Here is a 23,032-nt window from a genome sequence, read left to right on the forward strand (position 1 = left end):
CTGTAATGCGTTCCATGGCATTTAGGCAAACTGATATAGCATTTCTGTGTTCTTAATTATGACTTCAGCTTGTAGCCTTGTCAGCAATGACATGAAGCAGCATTCTTCATTTTGTATCATTAATAAAACAGTGGAATGTTCAATCCCTTGGTACATCAAATTAATATAACTGCCAATACAATCAATTTCTGTAGGACATAAAATTACAAGAATCTCAAAATACTTGGAGAGAAGCACCCATTCTAGGATGAACCGAACTTAGTTTTTATGCTTGTGATGACTGTCTCATCAACCTGGAAGTTCTTGGCCAAAATATCATCAGGAATTGCAGGGTTTGAAGCAAAGAGAGTAGCGGGAAGTTGTGCAGCCCCAGGTAATTGACTATTGAAAGAGGTTATGGTGACAGCCTTTCCCCGTCCAACGTTTTTCTGAAAGCGCACAAGTCCCTTGGGGATCACAAACATTTCTCCAGCCTTCAAAACCTTCGAGTAGAAAACATTTGTAGTACTTATGAACCCAACAAGTAATTTCCCCTATATAATAACTCCAGCTTCAGTTGCTCTAGGGTGTGAGTGAAGTGGATTAATTCCACCAGGTGCAAAGTCAGCACGGTTCATTGAAATTCCAAGTGTGTTTAATCCAGGAAATGAAAGAACATTACCTAAGGTAACGCCAAGCCCAAACATATTGTTGGTGTTTCCTTCCATGGTAAAGCCACTAAAGAAAAAGTCACTTGATGTAACTTGCGACACTGGCTTGCAAGGAAACCCATTCAGGGAAGTTGTGGTAGCGTTTAGGTCAGCAACATAAAAGTCTTGTAGCTGGTCGGGGTCAGAATAACATGGTGGAGTGAAAAATAGGAACATGCAGAAAATGAGAACTGGGAAGAAGAGTGACGTTTTGATACTGGAATTCAAAGACATGGCTTTCTTTGTTGAAAACTTGGTGTTAGCTTCTGATAAATTCAAATGCTTGTAGTTATAAAGATGATGTACGCCTGTTCATTACCATTATTTATATAGGAAGAAGAATGAAGTTTAGAAGTTCTTGGAAGAATCTCTTTGCCTCCTTGAACCGGCCTGAATTGCAGAGACGGTTAATCAAAGAACAAAAGCTGCATCATATTCGATCAAGTTGTGTGTTCCTCCTTCATCTCCTAAGGTTCTTTAAAATTTCTCAAAGGCGAGGATATTTGCTTCTTTGGCTACAAAACAAGGTATATTTGAAATATCATGTATGAAGGGAGGAATATCACAGACGAATACCACCCCGAAATACCTCTTAATTTTTCATGACAGCCTCCTAGAAACTCCGGCATCCAAGGACGGGGCAGCGGTGATGTTCTTTCCCCTTGTGTCTGAGTCTTTTTGGAGTGTGCTGATTGACTCCTTCCGGCGACTAAGGACGGGTCTGGTATCGATCCTTCCCCTTAAGTCCGAGGGTACTTGGTCAGTGGGATTCATGGTGGTAAATCTCCACTTTTCTATTGGAGCGTTCGATCTGTGGTAAGGTTCAGGGATGTCAATATATTATGCTCAAGTGGGGGATAAGAATTTTGAACAAGTGGGGGATAAGAATTTTGAAGTATGTATGTTCTGGAAAGAGATTAAACCCAAAGTTACAATTATCGAGAGATCAAATGGATATACAAACTCTTGCGTTATTCCATTCGAGGGAGCATTATGGCTTCTCAATACAATCAGGGAAGCAAAATCTAGAGGTCAAAGCACAAACAAGCCGTATCAATGGAGATTTCCTTTAGTCCATGGATCTGCTCTATTATTGATTGAGAGAAGAAATAGCAGGGGGAAATATATTGCTCTTGATTGGTTTACCGGTAATAGTCGTGAAAAGGTTCATCACCTGGTGATCCCGGAAGGTTATAGACAGGAAGGATGGAGGAATTTTATAGGTCTGCTGCAAATGGGTTTTAACAAATATGAGGATTTTCACCAGCAGGGAGCGGCTAAAAACAAAATTGAATCTTTGAAGCTTAACAATGGATGGCCAGAGTTGCAGAGTCAGAATACTCATGGAGGAAATATCAAAATCAAAGGAGTAGGTGGGAATACTTTATATGTAACAGCTGCAACAAGAGAAGGTCCACAAATCTCGTATGAAGGGAGAGAAAGAACTTTTGATCATTTGGATGAAGTTATCATTTGTACCGTGGAGCCAAAACCGTTAGAGTGGAGGATGGTGGAAGATCGTATTAAAGCGACTTTCCATATTCAAGAACAGTTTAAGATAAGTACTTTTTCTGAGAATATGGGGGTATTGTTCATTAAATCAGTTAAAGATCATGATATGTTGATTAACCAAAAATTCATTGCTTTCTTAAGTGGTGAAATCAAGTTCTCCCGATGGTGGTCATCAGTAAATGCTATCAATTCCTCCATTAATGATAAAAAGGTATGGATATCTCTGCTTGGAGTACCTTTTCACTTATGGTCCAAAAATACAATGGAAGTAATTCTCAAAAAACATGTCTCAATCATTGAGATCGACTTTAATGAGCTTGGAGGAATTAAGGTTCTTATTAATTGCAAAAGCAGTATCAATGATTTGCCACACATTGTGACATTGAATGAGGAGGGTTTGATTTTCATGGTGGGAATTGTAGTACTTGATTTGAAGACGGCGTACCACTCTGGTAACGGGGAAGATAAGGGCAAAGAAGTTATTGACAATAAAGTTGTTCTGAATAAAGATAGGGTGTATAGTACATCCCATGTGGGAAAGAGAGAGTTTGACAGAGGAAAGAAGGTTTACGGCATGAATGAGGGTCATCATCCTAGTCAACTAGTAGCCCAAAAAGGGGACGGTGATGTGATTAATCAGGAAAACATAGATAAGAGGAAGAGCCAGAAGGACCATCAGCTAAATAAAAGAACTCGGTCACATGCGTACTATGAGAAGAAAAAGGCAAGGAAAAAGAGAAATAAATTGAGAAAAAGAAACAACATTAAGGAAAACAAGAAGAACACATAAGATGGAGAAGTTGGCACCACTAGAACCACACAAATGGGGGAGGATGAGGCAGCCTCTGGGGTCGTAACTACATCCAAGGGGTCGAAGAAACATTGGGTAATTGTAGCTGACGGCAGAGCATCGTCGACAGACAATCTTATAGCTGACGACAGAGTAAGTTCGACAGACAAACTCCAAGATCAGATAACACAAAACAAAAACAAGGGCCCTTTGGTAGAAGAAGACCAAGTCCATCTTGGCACGGTACGAAAGATTTCTGTAAAAGCCCATCTTGAGCAAGGTGGTTCAATTTATTTCGATAGAGCTCAACTCCCTTTCTCTGATTTTAGTTCATATGGTGCTGATAATTCTTTTTTCGCAAATAAAGAACATACAGAATTAGAGGGGGATGTTTCTAGGGATTGCAATGAACAGATGATGCTAGTTACTAGGGTAGAAAACCAAGATCACTTTCATGAACCCCTAGATATTATCCCTCTTGCTCAGAGACACCCTAATTTCTCAAATGACGATGATTTTTGGGCATCAGCTGCCGAGGAAGAAGAAGAAGAAAATGAAGTTTTTTTCGAATTAGAAGCCCCAAAAGGTGAACAATCTTCAAATGAAGAATCCTTAAGACAACAATTTCAGCTTATAGAGGGAGATGCAAATTTCAAACGGGAAAAGGAGCAACTTTGCAGGGCTTTTAAGGTTGTTGGAGGTCTTATGGGGGTACCGGTCAAGGGCAAAGAAGATGCAATTCATGATAGTATTATGAATGCTCTTAAAGAAGCGTTTCTCAAGGAAAATTCAACTAATTTCACTAGAAAAGAGAAGGGTTTTGTGGGAGGAGGAATATCATATGAGTCTTTAGAAGGAGTTCAATTGCTTTTACAGGACAAAGAAGGAGATTCTGAAGTGAGTGACGAAGAGAAAGATTTTGGCTCCCAAGACGAGATTTATGGCGAAGTCGAAATTGTTTTAAATCCTAGAGATGCCAGGGAGAAATCCCGTTTGTCTAGTCTGCTAAATTATCTTACTCCATCGGGATCCAGGGAGGAACTGAAGGCGAGAGCTAAGGGAAGTCGTTTGAAATGACGAACAAAATTATTTCTTGGAATCTAAGGGGTTTAGGTGATGTGAAAAAGAGAATTGTTGTTAACTCAGTCCTCTCAAAATGGAATGCTGACATAGTGTTACTTCAAGAAAAAAAATTGGAAGATATGACAGAAATGATAAGGAAGGAAATCTGGAACAAGCCAAGCGCAAAATTTTGCTTCAAACCATCTGAAGGCACTAAAGGAGGGATATGTATTATGTGGGATGGAGATAAATTTGATATGGTGGACAATTTACATGTTATTTTCTCTCTCTCGTGTATGTTTAGATGTACTGCAAACAATTTTGATTTCTTTGTATCTTCTGTTTACGCTCCTAATGATCGAAAAGAAAGGCGTATTCTTTGGATGGAGCTACGAGAAGTTTTGGGAATTTGGGATATTCCGGGGTGTCTTGGTGGCGAATGGAATGTAATATCAACTCTTGAAGAAAATAATAGACAGGGAACACTATCTCGTGCTATGCGGAATTTCAACCAGTTCATGTCAGATTTTAACCTTGTTGATTTACCGTTATGTGGGGCAAAGTACACTTGGTCTAATTTTCAGGACCCTCCTACTTGCACTCGGATCGATAGATTCTTGCTGAACTCAAAGTGGGACAACTACTTCCCAGGTACTACTCAAATTGCAAAGCCGAGGACTGTGTCAGATCATATTCCTCTCTTATTATCTACTGAAATGGGAGACAGTGGTCCAAGGCCGAAAAAGTTCGAGCTAATGTGGCTGGAGGATGAAGAACTTCCAAATTTGATGAAGGAATGGTGGGAAAATCTTAATTTTTGGGTAATCCAGGGTTCATATTTTGCAAAAAACTAATGGCTATTAAAGATCTTTTGAACACTTGGAACAAAGAAAGTTTTGGGAGGGTGGATCAGGTTATGCAAGAGTTGTTAGTAAAAATTAAAAACTTGGATGAAAAGGACGTTGAGGGTGCAACAACAGCAGAGGACAGGATTTTGAGAGTAAATTTGAAGTCTGATTATTGTGGGTAGGCTTTACTTGAAGATAAAAGAAAGAAGCAAAAAGCTAAAGATCATTGGCATCAAGATGGAGACAAAAATTCAAGTTATTTTCATAAATTTGCAAATGGAAGAAGAAGACTAAATAACATAGGGTGCTTAAAAGTGGATGGTGAGTTAACAAAGGACAAGCGGAGAATATCACATCACTTGAAACATTTCTATGAGGAGTTGTACAAGGAAGAAGATCGTAATAGACCTTTCATGGAGGAATTGCAGTTCACTACTCTCGATATGGAGGATTGTCGAAGTCTAGAACGTCCAATCACCGAAGAAGACGTCAAGATGGCTATCAACGAAATGGGTAAGAATAGAGCCCCGGGACCAGATGACTTTCCTGTAGAGTTCTATGTTCACTTCTGGGATATCATCAAGGTGGAATACATGATGTTCGTGAAATTCTTCGAGGAAAAAAACTTTATGGATTGGAGAGCAAATAATACTTTCATTCGTCTTATCCCTAAAAGGACTACAGTCGAAGATGTCAAAGACTTTAGGCCGATCAGTTTGATTAATACTTCATACAAGATTGTGACCCATGTTTTATCCTCCCGGCTAAAGCTAGTTCTTCCAAAAATAATTTCGGAAACTCAATCTGCTTTTGTGGCGAAGAGACAGATTTTTGACAGTATTCTAATAGCAAATGAGTGCATTGATTCCAGGTTAAAGTCTAAGAATCCAGGGTGGGTCTTCAAGCTAGATGTTGAGAAAGCTTACGATAAGGTGAGCTGGGATTTTTTGGACAAGGTGATGCAAAGAATGGGTTTTGGGATAAAGTGGAGAAGATGGATTCAGACTTGTGTATCAATACCGCGTTTTTCAATTTTATTGAATGGGAGTCCAGGCTACATGTTCAAATGCTCTAGAGGGTTGCGTCAAGGCGACCCTTTGTCACCTTTCCTATTTACTATGGTCATGGAGGCTTTCAGCAAAATGATCTTCAAACTGGAAGGAAATGGTTTATATGAGGGTTTTCGCATTCGCCACAATGGAACTCAAGTGTCTTACTTACTATTTGCGGATGATACCCTAGTATTTTCATCGGATTCTATTCAACAAATTCACTACATTAGTGCCTCCCTTATTTTCTTTCGTCTGTGCGCGGGTTTAAGTATCAATGCTGCCAAGAGCACTGCTGTTGGAATGGGCGAAACTTATTGTCAATGCCAGCCGGATGATCACAGATTTCCCTATACCTTACTTGGGAATTCCAGTCGGGGCCTCATACAGATGTAGAAGAATTCAGGATGCTGTCATTGAAAATTTTGAGGCAAGACTTCAAGGGTGGATGGGAAGATGCTTGACATACGGAGGAAGATTGATATTAATCAAATTCGTTCTTAGTGCAATTGCAATCTTCATGATGTCGGTTTACTCAATGCCAAAATTTGTGGCGAAAATACTAAACGGTATTATGCGAAACTTCTTTTGGAAAGGAACTTCAGAATCTAAGAAGTACCCCTTGGTGGCTTGGAGAAAGGTGTGCACCGACAAAGACAAGGGAGGTCTTGGTATTAGAGATTTAATCACCATGAATGACTCTCTGTTATGTAAGTGGTTATGGAGATATTCTGTGGAACAAAGAGCGCTTTGGAGAATCTTAATATATGAGAAGTACGGTGCTGCTGTTTTGGGGTGGGATACCAAGATCCCAAAGACTTCCTATGGAAATAGTATTTGCCGGGGTGTGTGCAACAGGATGTCAAAGTTCAAACAGGGGATCATCTACAAAGTGGGAAAAGGAAATAGAACCCTTTTTTGGCAAGACCATTGGATGGGTGAGGGGACCTTTCAAGCTACTTTTCCAAATCTATACAGGGTCTCTAGGAAAAAACAACACCTAGTGAGCCAATTTTACTCCATAGATACAAATGGGCAAGTTAATTGGAACCTAGACTTGAGGAGGAGGCTGACAGACAATGAGATTATAGAAGCGTCAGCTCTTACAAATCAGCTTCATTCTTTCACTCCCACTTTGGAAGAGGACGCAAGGCATTGGAAATGGACGAAATACGGTATCTTCACGGTAAGCTCTTGCTACTCGGCTTTAGTCAACCATGATTCTTCTTTTGATTTCCCTTCTACAGTTGTGTGGACTAATAATGTACCACCTAAAGTGTGTTTCTTCACATGGCTGGTACATCATAATTCCATCTTAACTCAAGACAATCTAGCTAAAAGGGGAAGAACTTTGGTTAATCGCTGTTGTATGTGTAAAATAGATTTAGAGTCCATAGACCATTTGTTCATTCACTGCAAGGTTGCGTCTGAGATATGGAATAGATTGTTCAATGACTTTGGAGTTAGCTGGGTACAGTGTGGAGATATAAAGGACCTTTACAAGGGTTTTAGAAAGAAAATCTTTTCTGATAATGGTAACTACATATGGGAAGTTCTGCCGTTTGCAGTTTGCTGGACCTTGTGGAAAGAGCGAAATCAACGTATGTTCTGTGAAGGGGCTAGGGAGGAGGGGGTGCATAGTATTATCTTAAACATAAGAGCAATCATTTTGTTTTGGTCTCACTACTCTCAAAGTCTTAAGAATGTTAGATTCGAAGAATTAGTCTTCAAATGGGAAGAATTAGTTAGGAGATAATTTCTTCCTGAGACATTGTTTTCAACTGTTATCTATAAAACAATTCTGGATTTGTAATTCTTTCATTCTTTTATCCTATATATAAAATTATATTGTTTTGTTGATCAAAAAGAAGAATGAAGTTTCTCCTACACATAGGTGGATTTGGTCAGGCCGGCACAGCAATATGTGTTTTGACAATGTAATGCTTGTTTTTTGTGTAGCTTATTCCTGTTGGGGCAAGATAATGCGAAGAAAATATGAAAAGCCAATAACTACATTTTTGTTTCAAGGATCAATTAATCTTTAGTAGTCAATTTTTACGTACTCGAATAGGTCAACATTGTTTGTCTTAGTTGAACTTGTGTGAAACTTCAGGTTTTCCCAAGAAAAATATTAACCAGGAAATAGAGAAGGATAGTAAGAGTTGTTCTCATAATGTGAATGATGGAATTGTCACAGAGAGGGGTAGTGTGTGATCCGATGCAACACTCCTTGAAGACAAGGAATCCCTCAAAATGGTGAGAATATTAGCTGGCAAAAGAGACCAACTTATTGAGCAGTTTGGAATAGCAATTTAGAAAATGATCATAATTTTGTGCAAACTAGATTCCAATAAATAAGATCATTCCAAAGATGAACATTAACTACAGAAAAAAACCAGCGTCTGATGCAAAATGGTTATTAACAAAGTGAATTAAACTAACTCATTGTTTTTCCTACCAAAAGAAGAAAAAAATGAAAATGCAGCATTAAGACTTGGAGGCATTTGCTTAAACATGTCTTCTATCTTCAACACAGTGTCTTTATCCATGTTTCGACCAAGTTCTCCTCCTCCATCTCCATCCTCTGTAGCCCAAGCTCTTAAAGAAACGAGGCTCTCAACATGATTAGTAACATGATGATATTTGGAACCACATTTACTACCCACTCTTACTTAGTTAAGTTCTGTCGTTTGCAAATCGTAAAAATGTATTATACGACTTCTTTATCCTTTCTGAAGCAGTGCTTCCCCCCAATAAAGAAAAAGTTTACCAGTGAATTCAATAATTCGAATACTAGTGATACTTGTACCATCCCCACTGAGTGAAAAGGTAGTACCTCCGTTGTTGTCGTTAGATGGACATATAGCTACCGGAAGATCGAATATAATAGTTTCTTTTGCCCAAACCTGCTTGATTCTGTCTTCTAATATGTGTAACTCAACCACACCACTATGAGAATCAGATTCGTTAATGCCAGCAACACAGAGACATTTTCTATGCTCCAACGGAAAATCTTTCTGTTTTGGAGCCTGGAAACGAACAATTAGTTCCTTTGGTAGTTCAATTACTTGAAACTTCTCTTCGTGGAGATCAAACGATAACAAAGCTCTTTTGTACCGGAAACTTTCACACATCCACCAATATAGAGCTCCATTAATACAACAAATAAATTGTGTGCTATAGTATGGTGGTATTGCCAGATTTTTTATCTCTATCTCTCTCCATAATTGAGTATCACTACTTCCTAGTGTAAGGATAAAACATTGGCGTGAGTTAGCATGACCACCCTGATCAAGAAGGATACACGCCAACTTATATCTACTCGATAAGCAATCATATCCAAATTGACAATTTTCTATGTGCATCATATTCCCCGGGGTGTGGATGCGAGAGACTACACGCAGTTTCTCGAGTTTACTGAAGTTAAAATCTCAATAACAAAATAACGCCAGACGCGCCTGTGAATAATATATGGATGACCACCCACCAGAAAACATATTAAACCATTACAATTACCAATAATTCTCTTCCGGTAGTTGTTTTCTTTAACTGGCAGTAGTTTATGAAGATAAGGTATAACTTTTTCCTTGCCCATAAGGAGCTCATCTTTTTCCAAATAGTACATGTGTTTAGTTTGGCACAATGAGGGATTTTCAACTGTGTCCAACGCTTTGGGTAAGAAATTGAATATGAGAATGGGTTTCTTTTGGGATTCAAGAAGGTGAGCTTCGATAAATCTTGGGTCATTCACGATTGACCTAAACCATAATTTAGAAACACAAGTGAATTTCATCAAAGTTTTAACACAAAGGTTTTGTAGTATTTGCAAAAGTACCTCGTGAGGAATGTCTGCTGCACGAGGATAATCATGGCTTTTTGCCTTCGTCTCCTTCAATGTTGATGCTCGTTAACGTTTCATCGTAGCCGCTTCTTCTGCAACAGTAAAACTTATTGTCTCAGCTTCTCATAAGGAGTTTAACCTAACCCTAAAAAAGAACCATTTTTCGGGGACCATGGTTTTTTTTGGGGGCCATATCTTATTAGGCCAACCTCCCTATACTTATAAGGGGTGTCCTAAAGTTAGGTAAATACACGTTTACCCTTTACTTTAATTTAAATTAAAACTACCTTAATAATTATATAAATCTAATCATATACATCTAATCTAAATGAATTTATTAACCAAAATCAAAATCAAAAACAAAAACAGAAGGGGAATCGAAATTTTTTAGTTTTGAAAAAAAAAATTCTCTTATTCTTCTCTCTTTCCTTGACGTTCCTCATTCGATTGAAAAACCCATCAATCTTTTTAATTCGTTTTTTGATTGGGAAATTGAGTAGAAATCATCAAAATATGGTTTAAATGGAAGTTAAAGTGGCATGTTCGTTTAGGAATAGTTTTTAAAAAACTAGTTTTGTAACCGAACATTCTGAAACCAAGAACATGAAGAACACTTCGGTTATCACGAATTTAATTTTTCGTTCGCAAAAAATAGTTTTAATCGAACTCCTCATTGAAAACCAATATATTGTGTTCGGTTGGTCCCCAAAAAATTCTAAAACTAGTTAGTAACCGAACTCTACCCATAATACGAAAAAAAAAAGTAACCGAACTGTGTTATTTTTCCCACTATGTTATGATTTAACCGAACTTTGCCTACTTTGTTCGGTTGGTTCGCAAAAATTTCTAAAACTATCTAGTAACCGAACTCTACCCATATTACAAAAAGAAAAAAAATTTGCCAATGTAACCGAACTGTGTTATTTTTCCCACTATGTTGAGTTATGATTTAACCGAACTTTGCTACTATGTTCGGTTGGTTCGCAAAAATTTCTAAAACTATCTAGTAACCAAACTCTACCCATATTACAAAAAGAAAAAAAAAATTCCAATGTAACTGAGCTGTGCTATTTTTCCTACTATGTTGAGTTTCAATTTAACCGAACTTGTCCCACTATGTTCGGTTTGTTCGCAAAAAATCTTGACAAACCGAACTCTTCACTAATTGCATACATGTGGAGTTCGGTTGTACATGTTTTTGGGTTAAAGTTTGCGAAACAACCGAACATTACTCTGTAAATCCTATAAACAATGTTCGGAAACATGTCTGTTTACCGAACGACTAAAAACCTCCATTAAAGAGCGAGTTCGGTAACGTGCATGTTTGGAAAAAGTAACCGAACTACACTTTCAGATGAGTTCGGTAACTTGTTTTTCACATAAGGTAACCAAACAAGCCCAAATCTACTCTAAAAATTTACAGTTTTTTGAAAATTTGGAGCAATTCAACCAACATTATCTAAGTTTGAAGCATACCTGATTACCCAAATACCCTTCCTCCGGCTGTGGTTGGTAAAATCCATCGTTTTTCATGTTTTCCTTCTTCATCTTCTCTAACTTTACTATCTCAATAATTCTACTTCTTTAAAACAAAAAACCATCTGATTTTTTAATCTCACTAATTATCTTTAACTTAATAATCTCACTAATCATTATATTAACTATTATTAACACTAACTAATCATTACCCAAAATTAAGCAGGAAGGTAATTTAGGTATTAATATAAATATCTAGATAAGGAGTGACCTAAGTTGGCTTCCAATGTCTTAGCCAAAATAAAACCACGGTCCCCAAAAAAACCATGGTCCCCAAAAAATGGTTCCTAAAAAACAAGCTTTCCATTTTTGCATATGTAGCCAAGGGGTCGGCGGGTTAAGGAAAATAGAGAGCCCACGGGCTCAATCAACCCAACTGAACATGGCTCAATTTAGACAACCGAACATTATGGCAAGGCCCAATCCAGGGGTGAGCAATACATCCAAAGCCGCGTATTTTACCCGACACAATCCGTACTTTGGCAGATGTATACCTCATTCCTCTCTCGATGAATTGGACGTGGGTGGATGTTTTGAAACCCGCACAGATTAGACACGGGTGGAACATCATTCACCCGTTGGATATCTGGTCAACGAAAACATTTGTAATATACATATGTATATGAAGATTATTATAGGAAATTTCCAGGTAATATATATAGTTTAATATTGATTAGGCTTAGTATTTTCTCTTGTCATGTCCCATTCAGTTATTCTCTCCCTTGTTCTATCTTGGTAGGTGTCACACTTTCAAACGCCGCAGATATTTTTCTGCGAAAGTGTAACCCGGCAGCACAATGGTTCTGTGAATAAATCTTCATCCACCTGCACTCCAGCCTTATAAGTTTGCACCTATGCAAACAGCCAACTCTTCAGATTAACAACGGAAATCTTTTTAGCCTTCTTTCACTTCTCTAAACTTCTCAAATGCATCCCATAATACATTCAAACATTGCCATACTTTACCAACAACAATCAGCCAACCAAGAACACTTAGAACATGACACAGTCACTTCATTTTATTGCATCAAAGGTAAGAAATACAAAACTTGTCACTTAGGGACTTACACAGACTTGTTCACCTCGAACCAAGCCTTAGCCTTACAAAAACTCTCATATTTTGAGTCTCTCACTCACATATGCAAGCCTGCCGAATTTTCCATGCCTTACGACTATTTATACATCATATTTACTTGGCCAAACCTTGCACAACCGTTGCACACGCATGGGACATCCATCTGTCCCATGGAGCAGTTCTATAACCGCCAATAATTGTGCTAACTGGCCAGTTTTCTTCCAAATCGCGCCAATCATCCAACACATGTTCTTTTGCAGTTAGGAACCGTCTCCCAGGATTATAAACTCCTTTTATAACCGTTCTTACTTGTATCGCGTGTTTGGCATGCTTGTGAAGCTCGTAACCAACTTGTAAGCGTCACTTGAGATGTATTGCACTACTGTTGCGCTTTGATGAATTTAGCCTTGATCCTTTGCTCAGCCTCCTTGGCCCTGCCAATTTATTTCTCCAAGTTAATGCATTGACCATCCATGTGCTTTAATCATCAAGTCCAACTCCTTAAACTCACTCCAGTTACTCATGCGTCATAAATGCTTCACTTCGCCAATTTTGCTTGACAATAGCAATGAAACTCTTGCATTACTAGCTTCTTTTCATTGTCCAAGCTTTGTCCCTACCTGGAAATAATGCATAGACTAATCCTTAGTTTATTCTACCTCCTTGCACCATCCTTGATTTTGGGCCAACTCAATTCCACGGATATGCCTAAATGCCAACATCGCATGTTGCATGTTGCATCTTTCCACTTTTGGCTTTGTCTTTCCTTTCACTCAATGAAACCTTATTGTGTCGGACAATAAGCTTCATTACTTGTCCAAATGTTTATACAGTGCAGCACTACCTTTGCGCTTCAATGTCCCTCCAGGGTTATGCCATCCTTAGCACTTGACTGTCTATGCAGTGTACCGCTATTATGGCTTCGGAATCTTTGCATAGCGCCGTTATGGATGGATATTGACTTTTGCTGCAACTCTGTGATGCACAATCATTATGCTCACTTGCATCCATGTCATAGACCTCCCCCACCTAATCCGTTCAATGCCCTCGTTGAACGCGACCCAGTATGAACACCATACTATTCTTAACTTTCCTTCACTTGTTTTCAGAACCTTTTCTGAAAATCGGTAGTACTCTTTTGGCTAAACCCTAAGCCAATGGTCCCCCTACGATTGCATCCGCATCACTTAGCTTTACTACTTTGCCATTAATCTCATATACTTGAGCCACTTCTCGGTATCGTGCACTACGCTTATGATGCTACTCAAATCATGCATCAATACCCAAATACAAACCTGAAATTCTTCTTAGCCAACTCCCGTTAGGCCTGAATTTCGCATGAATCATTTGCGCCTAAGTGTACGCACTGAATGATTCTTATCCAACTGATCACCTACGATCATTGACATAGTCTTTCGCCTCCCGAATTTTTCTTTTGCCTCTAACTCAACATGACAAGGACTTATAAACGACTTGGCTTCATTTACAATCAGTTTTGTCGGCACCTGCCTTGAACTATTGTTCTTGAAAAAGCGGGGGTCTAACAACCACACCCAATATTTCGCTTAGCAATATGTATGGACAAACTACAATATACTTTCTAGAGAATCAACAAGACCCAATCTATAAAAAGTATATCAAAGAGTTATATCTCTATTTCTCGATTCAATTCTTACTCAAGTAAATAGAATTATGCGAGTCTAATTGAATACAAGAGCAAACACTTGAACGGTACCAAAGAACAATGTTCAAGTATCAATCAATTTCGATCAACAACCAAAGGTCGGATTTCCAATTGATTGATTCAAACGCACAACCTGTGATATTTCTATTATATAACAAAATATAATGCGGAAAGGAAATAACACAGACATCAGAAGTTTTGTTAACGAGGAAACCACAAATGCAGAAAACCCAGGAACCTAGTCCATATTAAACGCACACTGTATTAAGCCGTTACAGACACTAGCCTACTTCAAACTAACTTCGGTATAGACTGTAGTCGAACCCCAATTAATCTCATACTTATCCAAGGTACAGTTGTGCTCCTTACGTATCTGATCCGAGCAGGATACTACGCACTTGATTCCCTTAGCTGATCTCACCCACAACTAAGAGTTGCTATGACCCAAAGTCGAAGACTTTAATAAACAATTCTGTATCACACAGAAAAGTCTATAGCAATAAATAAATCTGTCTCCCACAGAAATACCCACGAGTTTTTTTTCGTCTTTTGATAAATCAAGGTGAACATGAACCAATTGATAACCTGGACTTATATTCCTGAAGAACAGCCTAGTATTATCAATCACCTCACAACAATCTTAATCGACGCAGCGAAAGAAGATGTTGTGGATTCACAAACGATGAGACGAAGATGTTTGTGATTACTTTTATATCTTTCCTATCGGAGATATTAATATCAAGCCAATCTTTGCGATTTTACTCGTACGATAGAATATGCAAGATCAGATCACACAACTACGAGAAAGTAGTATCGTCTGGATAAACAATCCCAATGAAGTCTTTAAGTCGTTAACCTGGTTTAGAAGAAGAAACCAAAGGTTAAAGGAGAATCGACTCTAGCTATGCAACTAGTATCACACAGAAGGTGTGGGGATTAAGTTTCCCAGTTGCTATAGTTCTCCTTTATATAGTCTTTCAAATCAGGGTTTGCAATCAATGTTATCCTGGTAACAAAGCATTGAATATTCACCGTTAGATGAAAACATGATTTAGATTCAAGCTAATATCTTTCAACCATTAGATCGAAAAACCTATCTTGTTACACACAAATGAAATGTACGATTTTAGGTTTGTGTAACCGTACCCAAACATGTATATTTTTTGGTTCAACAGTAGTTAACCAAATGGTTAGCCATATGAGTACTTTCATATCAACCAATCTCTTCTTCACCATAACTAGGTCAAATGACTCAAATGAACTAGTTATAGAGTTGTTCAATTCCAAGGAAATCTTATGTAACTACACAAGAGACAATTGAAGCAAAAACAATTTGATTCACATGAACTTTATAGCCACGGTTTGCAAACTTGCATTCCTTAGTTTATATAAACATGAGTTCACAACAATCGTCTTTAGATATAACCTAACTCAAGTTCGCGGACTGGGTTCGCGGAATTAAGTTCCCAGAAGGAGTTCTCAAACTACAGCAGATTTTCTCGGCTCAAGAACTTCCGCCAGTTTGCGGACTGAGTTCACAGCTCTTGTTCCGGTTCCCTTGATCAACAAAGTTAGCAAACTTCAGTTCAAGGAATAAGGACTTATACATATATGTGTTTCCACAACAATGCTTATATACAACAATGGCTATGTAATCTAAACTCTCACTTCAGTTGAAACATTCTTCTATAATGTTATAATAGTCGTTAGACATAAAGAATCGACTATCTCCATCGAAGTCATTTTCAAAGTGATTGAAACATAACATGACTTTCGTCACTAGGTAAACATGAGTTTGGCCAAAGCGAAAGCTTACCAACACATATTTCGAGAAATAGATAGGGGAGATAAACTCGGCTAGAAATAGCAAATGTATATAATCAAAGTCTATATAGCACAATGACTTTTGTATCAAGAAAGGGGATAGAGTAGATATACTTTTGAGTGATAGATACGTTCAAGTCTCCACATAACTTTTAGACGATGAAGATCCACCAGTTCCTTGGGAAGTCCTTCGTCTTGTATGATGATCGCCATGGAGTACTTGAGCTCAACTACACTTTCTATCCTAGTCCGAGACATTAGCTATAGTAGACTAGAAATCAAGACTTATAGTTCTGATCACTAACATTGACAAACATGCTTAAGATAGCAACGCATGCAAGGTTGACCGAGCAATGCTCTAACAGTTCTCCATGCCCCTCATTAAGCTTGTCACAAAGTGCATAGTGGTTCTTTTCACATAAGACACCCGAATTCAACACTTCATGCCTCGCCAAACTCTGATTATGCAAGCATCATTCAAGAACTCATTTCTCTGAATGCTGGCCACCAAGTATAAACTCTTTATACTTATGCCATTTTGCATACCCGAACTGGAATGGCAAGTTTTCTTTGCTTAACAAACTAAAATCAAAACTATTGAGTTGCACAGGCCCATCTACGCAACTGTGACTAACTATCTCTTTAGACATAACATAGCTAACCCGTTAGATGTCCATGCTCCATGCCTTCAAAGTCAATATGTCTCCAAATACCTCTTTGAACTTCATTGCTTGTTGTCTAGAAAGTGTGTGTCTTTTTCCAAGGCCATGAGTTCCACCCAACTCATGTTTGATGATGAAATGATTTCTAACTTGCTGAATTGCTTGCACTGTCGCCGCCCATTTGCTGTCGTGCCATTTTGCAATCCCAAACAGCAACATCACTTATGCATCAACTAGGACCCTTGTCCTATGCTTTGCTTATTAGCTTTCAACTTTTCTTGTCATTGCATACGTTAGGCTAAGTATGATACTGCAGCATCTCCCCATGAACTAGTTTTACATCATAAATAAAGAGGCAAGACTTTATAAAAGAAAACACCTTCATTCATTACTGCTCTTACATAACAAGACCATGTACCATTACATGGTTGATCCACTGATCACTTTTAGAAAGCTAAAACTTCATTAACAAAGAAACTTGCTTACACCAAAGCAAAGTATATACAAACTTGAATACTCAAATAAAAGTTTGTAAAACCAAACTCTACACACATAGTTTGCAACAACCAACAACTAAAGCTACATAAAACAAGGACAAAAAACACTCTTGTTTTGGCGTCAAAGTGTTGCCAATGGAGACAGCAACATTTACTCTTGTTTTTAGCTTAGTCTCTTTTGTCGAAGTGAGCGACCACTTCGCTACGAGGCCTCTTCCTCGAACTTTCACTTCCTCCTTCACGAGTCTTGATAGAATGATCCCCATAATCATCCCCAACCGATATCTTAAGTTTCTCCTTGAGTGGACAGCTTCTAGCGAAGTGTAAACCTTTGCAAATGAAACATCCCCTATATTTTCGAGCTGAAGGGAATAGTTCATCTTCCTTTGGATCATGCTTACGCTTACTGCCTACATATTTTTCCTTCCTTTTGGCCTCACCTTTTAAACTTTGCACGTCTTCAGTTGTGCAACTGGTAATCCCTCTTACCACTTCAATAGCCATCTAGATACTCTGGATTTTGCGCTTCTTGAGTTCAGCAATCACACTCGAACTCGCGCTAGCCAGAAATTGGAACATCTAATTTTCTTCACCCATGACACGTACTTCTTGCACCAATCCAAGAAAGTTTTCAGCATAGGCATGTGGTGTATAAGTCATATTTATCCTATGCAAACTCTATCTTGCGTACCAAGCACCATTACTTGGCCAGAACTGACATCTCAGTCCATATTTCATGTCATTCCATGACATAGGATTGGCATAACCAGCAGTTTCATCTTCTTGCAGCATAGTTATCCACCAAACCTTTGCATCACTACCAAGGTAATTGCCTGCGAGAGTTACCTTTTGTCCTTCCCCAGTTCCATTCGCCTCAAAGTATGCCTCAACGTCATATAAGAAATTCTCAATTTCTCTAGCCTTTCTGGAACCTGCGTAAACTCTTGGCTCGGAGAATCGATTTGAGCTTTCTCTATGCACGTTTGCCCCTACAAACATGTCATTACTGATTAATCCGCGAATGCTTGCCACTTCCTCTGATATTTGTTTCGCATGGCTTGTTAGTATGGTCTTTATGTCATCGAATTGCACCTTCAATTCAGTCACTTCAGCATTGGTTTCACAATTTAACAAGGTAGCATCAAACTCCTTGTCTTCAACTGTGCCTAACCTTTCATCAAATTCTTTAAACCAATTTGTAGTCCTTCCTTCAAGTAAATCTAGCCTGCCCTTATCTTCAGAAACAAGAGGGTTTTCAAGGCCATCACAGCCCATGTCTATGGTCAGATCACCAAAATCACCATATTCCTCAAGTTGATCAAACGTACCCGGTAGTTCTTCGTCGATCATCATGCCATTAGAACTCATTTCTAATGAAAAAACTCTGAAAATAATGTGCCACTTACTTGCTCACAGGAAAATAGCTTAAGAGAGAAAGAAGCACCAGCGTATTATCCAACAAATACACTCGAACTATGTACCAAACACAGATCTGATACCCGAATTTTCACACCTTCAAACACCTCAGATATTTTTCTGCGAAAGTGTAACCCGACAACGCTACACCATTTCCAGGATTTTGTCACAGGCTATACCTGTTACTTATTGAATTTGTAATGGTTAAAGCCTGTTATAAATAGGCCGTTATTAATAATTGTGATGGTGTTTTGTAACGGTTTTATCTGTGACAAGATCCATATACAGTCACATATGAAAAGCGTTACAATAGTTAATAGTCACAATTGACCTAATTTTAGGATTGCGACACGTGGCTCATTTGTCACGAAAATTGCAACAGTTTTAGGTGTGAGTATATTATTGCAACGATTAGTTTGAGGACACGTGTCTTCTTGTAGTAACGGTTACAGTAACATCTATAAGTGTTACTATTGCTTGTAACAAATCTTTTAGTAACACGTGTCATCCTCCTATATCAGCACTCAGATGATGACAGGTGTTCTTTTTAACTAACACTTTCTGTAACAATTATTTCCGTGACAATTCCTTAAATTACAATCAAAAAAAATGGATAGTCCAGATCCATTATAACGGAGTTGGGCTTCCAGTTTACAGGCCTGCGACACAATTTATCCTGAAACACAGGCCTGCGACACAATTTATCCTGAAATACAGGCCTGTGATACACATTTCAACACTCATACATGCATTGCGGAAACACAAGCACAAATATCTATTCATTATGATATTTACAATTAAAAAATTATTTTATTCATTACGAAATTTAACCAAGTACAATTCAAATCCAACACTTTGTGAGTTGCAACCAAGTAAAAACAAGCTTAACTTAATTAATACACAATGAGATAAGAAGTTGCAAGAGAATAAAAATATAAAAATGAATCAAAGTGAATAACCCATAGACTAACTTGTTATGATTCATTCCTTCAAAGAGGTTCGTACAAATAAGAATATCCACTACTTCCTGTAAACAAAAATCAATGTAATTAGTTTCTGGGATAACTTACCCAGCTGAAATCGGTACAAGTTTATCAAGGTCTTTCTGAAACGGTAATTCAATAATTTTAAGAAAACAACTATGCAATCCATGAAATGTTTACCTTCTCAACAGGAGGATCCAAGTAAATAGGGCCTCCTATAAAGCTTACTCAAGATCAGCACATCCATCTTGGTCAAAATAGCACACTTAAAGGTGCCTGTAAGATTCCTGCAATATGCAGAATACATACTTCTCAGGTTTCACAATTTTGCATAATCATAATATCTGAAAGAAACAATCTATAAGAGATAGGATACCTACTATCATATTAACTTTATCCATCTATTTTCTTTGAACAAAAGGTGGATATTCTACCATACGGGAGGTTAGATAATACAACACTAGCATAACTCACTAGATTCGTTAGCCATCAACTGCACTACCATTACTAAACTACACCAAACATCACTAAGAAAAACATAAGAACATATGTATCTAGGCCTCAAGCATGTTTCGTGACTGACAGATACAATACCTCAAAAAATAAAGGATGCAGAATGGAATATTACTTCAGTAAAAGAGAACTACAGATCAGAAGCAAGAATGATGGTTAACTGTAGATTCATGTTTAACCCACAAGACTGCGCCATCTATACCAAGCAACATGAGAGAAATAAAACTGCAGAAAGGTACCCAATAGAAATGTGAAATTGGATAATTGAAAGCTCCCCTTTGAAACTAAACACCATGACTAGCTTGTCTTGCAGCAAGCTTTGACTGTTGTAACTGTGGTTATGGTTGAACAGTTGCTACAACTCCTCTTACCCCTTTCTGGTTCATTCTACATAGCATGCTTTGCATTATAATTCTTCAAGTGGTTGCTGAAAATAACCGTCAACCAGACTACTGGATGCATTAGCCAGCCAAGCTACAGATCAAGATGCAGTAAGGTTGGTTATATAGGCCACATTTAATATACCTATTCTTACCTTGAATAACCTTAGACAAGTCCCATAATCACGTATACCTATTAAAACCACAGCATTTGGCATAGGAAAACCATTCTTCTTCAATCCCTAAATAAGAAATCAATGGCTCATTAGTATACATATCAACTCAGTTGATCACCAAATTAAAGAAATAAAAGGAAAAACAAACTGAGAAGTAAGCATTCATGATAATTCACCTGTTCAACAATGTATGCAATTACACATGATTGACCATTCAAAAGCTTTGCCAACTACGTGATTGAAAGGCTTAATTGGCTAGATTAATACAAGATATTGGCTAGCTTAATACAAGATAAACAGTATTACTGCAGTCAAAAACTACAAGTTACTTAAAATTTATGCCAATTAGATGGAATAAATCCATTAATAAAGATTCAATAAGCACTTACAAGGAAGCTTATATATACAATCCACAAATAAGGATCCTCACATATATCTGCTTGATCCAGCAAGTGAGAAGCATACGACATTATATGACTTATACATACACTAAAAATAATCAAGCTAATTACGTTTGGCTTTCATCTTATGATATACCATCTAGTCATACATATGATATACCTCAGGCACTATGATGTTTTTTCAGTTAATTTGTAGACATTGAATTCTGGGTTTTGCTCAAAATCATAACGAAATCATGAAACTTGACAAGTTTTCGAAGACTTGGGTTTCGATAAATTACCCAGACCCAGTTAATCACATGATAATTTTAGGTTACCTGAAACTGAATCCCGTTTTATCACGCTCGAAATTTTGTGCTTGGTTTTGAATCCATGGAAGAATAAGAAGAAAATTGAAACTCCTTGTGTGTAGAAGTTGAGACAAGTAAAGACAGTTATAACTACCGCGGTGCTGTAAATAGTCACACTTAGCTTCGACATCCCTGAAAGAGACTATATCCAACCTATGCACTTCATTTCCATTTTTGTACATCCATATGTAAGCAAAACTGCATGCATAGAATCACCTATTCTTCTAGTAAGATGTCTTGAAAAGTTCGAACAAAGAGTCTCATAAATCATATACAGTCTAGGTAATCATTTGAGAGCAAACATTAAACTATTACAATTGAATCACAAGCCAATACAGAATCTACGGTACCTGCACAATAAGCAACAACAAAAAACATTGGTCTCTTTTGATGTTGTGAAGCACTTGGCCATGAAGTGACGACATTAGCTTATCCTGAAGCAACAAAAAAAACCCAAAATTAAATCTACAAAACAAGATCACCAACAAGATTTGATCGATCTTCGACACTCAAAACTTCAGTAAAACAAAACTAGATCAAGGTTTTCAAATACTAAAAACAAAATCAAACAATCAAATAGAGTAAAGGGATTTCGAGATTAATATTACCAGCAGTAAAAGAATATTCAATAGTAGATTTAGGGGTTTTATTTCTTGCACTAGGAGAAGAGATCTTCAGCCCACTTGACTACCTGAGGAGTTCTTTGTAAGTAAAAAAGTAAACACCTTACTGCAAAAATAAAAACGATAGAAAATAAAGTGAAATTAAATCGTTTAGTAACACAAAAACATTTATCAAAAATATCAAACAAGAACACGATTGATTTACCCTAATGATTTCAGAAGCAGAAAAACCAGTTCCAGGGTTACAACGTTTGATGTCTGTTGAAACAAGCGTCCTGATTTTGAGATAGGATTTTAATGAAGCTATGATTTGTGACAGTGAACTTCTAGAATAGAGATTTGTCTTCATTTCTTAACTTTGATTTTGAACTTAATTATTGAGAAAAAAAAACTGGATTTGTATTCTAGGGTTCTTCGAGGTTTTGTTGAATTTGAGAAAACAACAACAATTTCATACGATTTGAAGAAAAGTAAATCGAGAGCAACAACTCTACTCCGATTGAGTGTGTTAGGGTTTCACTTATTGACTGTGTTAGGGTTTCAGTGAAAGAGGAAGAAGAGGCAATGAGGGAGAGGCGAAGATGAATTTAGGTTTTCTGTATGGTTTTCTCTCTCATCTAAACCTTATATAGACCACTCTTTCTATAAATAATAAAGTTACCAAATATGTATTTTTCTTACATATTCTATAATCCATATACTCCTTTTAATTTTGGTAATAACATAGCATTTAATATGGGTAGTTTTGTACACTCCTTCGGTCTCCTTAACATCTTGACTAAGTCAAAGCAGACTAATAATTTAGGACGGATAGATTTATGTTTATTAAGCACACCCAAATGCGGATAATGAATAAGAATGGGAACGAACAGGAAGAATGAGAACTCAATGAGAATGAGCTGGAAGAATGAGGATGAATTGAAAGAACACGAAGTGAATTTTCTTATATCAGGTTACCAGATTACTAAAGATAGATCTCAGATTCTCATTCCAAGGAACTACAGATGTAAAATATCTGATTTTGACATCACAGGTTCAAAGATTACTAGAGTTCGACCTGAGTTTCTCGTTCAGATGAACTGTAGATGAATTCTATCAGACTTAAACATCACAGGTTAAAA

At 37.5% G+C, this 23,032-nt stretch overlaps 1 protein-coding gene, 1 long non-coding RNA gene and 1 pseudogene across 7 annotated transcripts; 1 reads left to right on the top strand and 2 right to left on the bottom strand.

Annotated features, from left to right (window-relative positions):
* Window positions 1-242: 242 nt before the first annotated feature.
* LOC113305151 lies at window positions 243-923 on the bottom strand (annotated as a pseudogene).
* Window positions 924-4,064: 3,141 nt separating this feature from the next.
* Window positions 4,065-6,078, top strand: LOC113305152. The gene is made up of 3 exons (XM_026554248.1): window positions 4,065-4,874; window positions 5,084-5,833; window positions 5,977-6,078. The coding sequence occupies exons 1-3, from the start codon at window positions 4,065-4,067 to the stop codon at window positions 6,076-6,078; spliced, it is 1,662 nt and encodes a 553-aa protein (XP_026410033.1).
* A 13,197-nt stretch (window positions 6,079-19,275) lies between these two features.
* On the bottom strand, window positions 19,276-22,496 carry LOC113304604. 6 transcript variants are annotated; one of them, XR_003338256.1, is made up of 6 exons: window positions 22,117-22,496; window positions 21,897-22,017; window positions 21,639-21,722; window positions 21,256-21,486; window positions 19,649-20,603; window positions 19,276-19,512 (listed from the first exon to the last, which is right to left on the bottom strand). It is a non-coding gene; the product is annotated as an uncharacterized LOC113304604 (long non-coding RNA). The 6 variants fall into 6 exon arrangements; XR_003338254.1 differs by having other exon boundaries at window positions 20,714-21,486; XR_003338255.1 differs by having other exon boundaries at window positions 19,649-20,455; window positions 20,555-21,486.
* Between the last annotated feature and the right edge of the window lie 536 nt (window positions 22,497-23,032).

The sequence above is a fragment of the Papaver somniferum genome, chromosome 8 (assembly GCF_003573695.1).
Source record: "Papaver somniferum cultivar HN1 chromosome 8, ASM357369v1, whole genome shotgun sequence".
Lineage (NCBI taxonomy): Eukaryota > Viridiplantae > Streptophyta > Magnoliopsida > Ranunculales > Papaveraceae > Papaver > Papaver somniferum.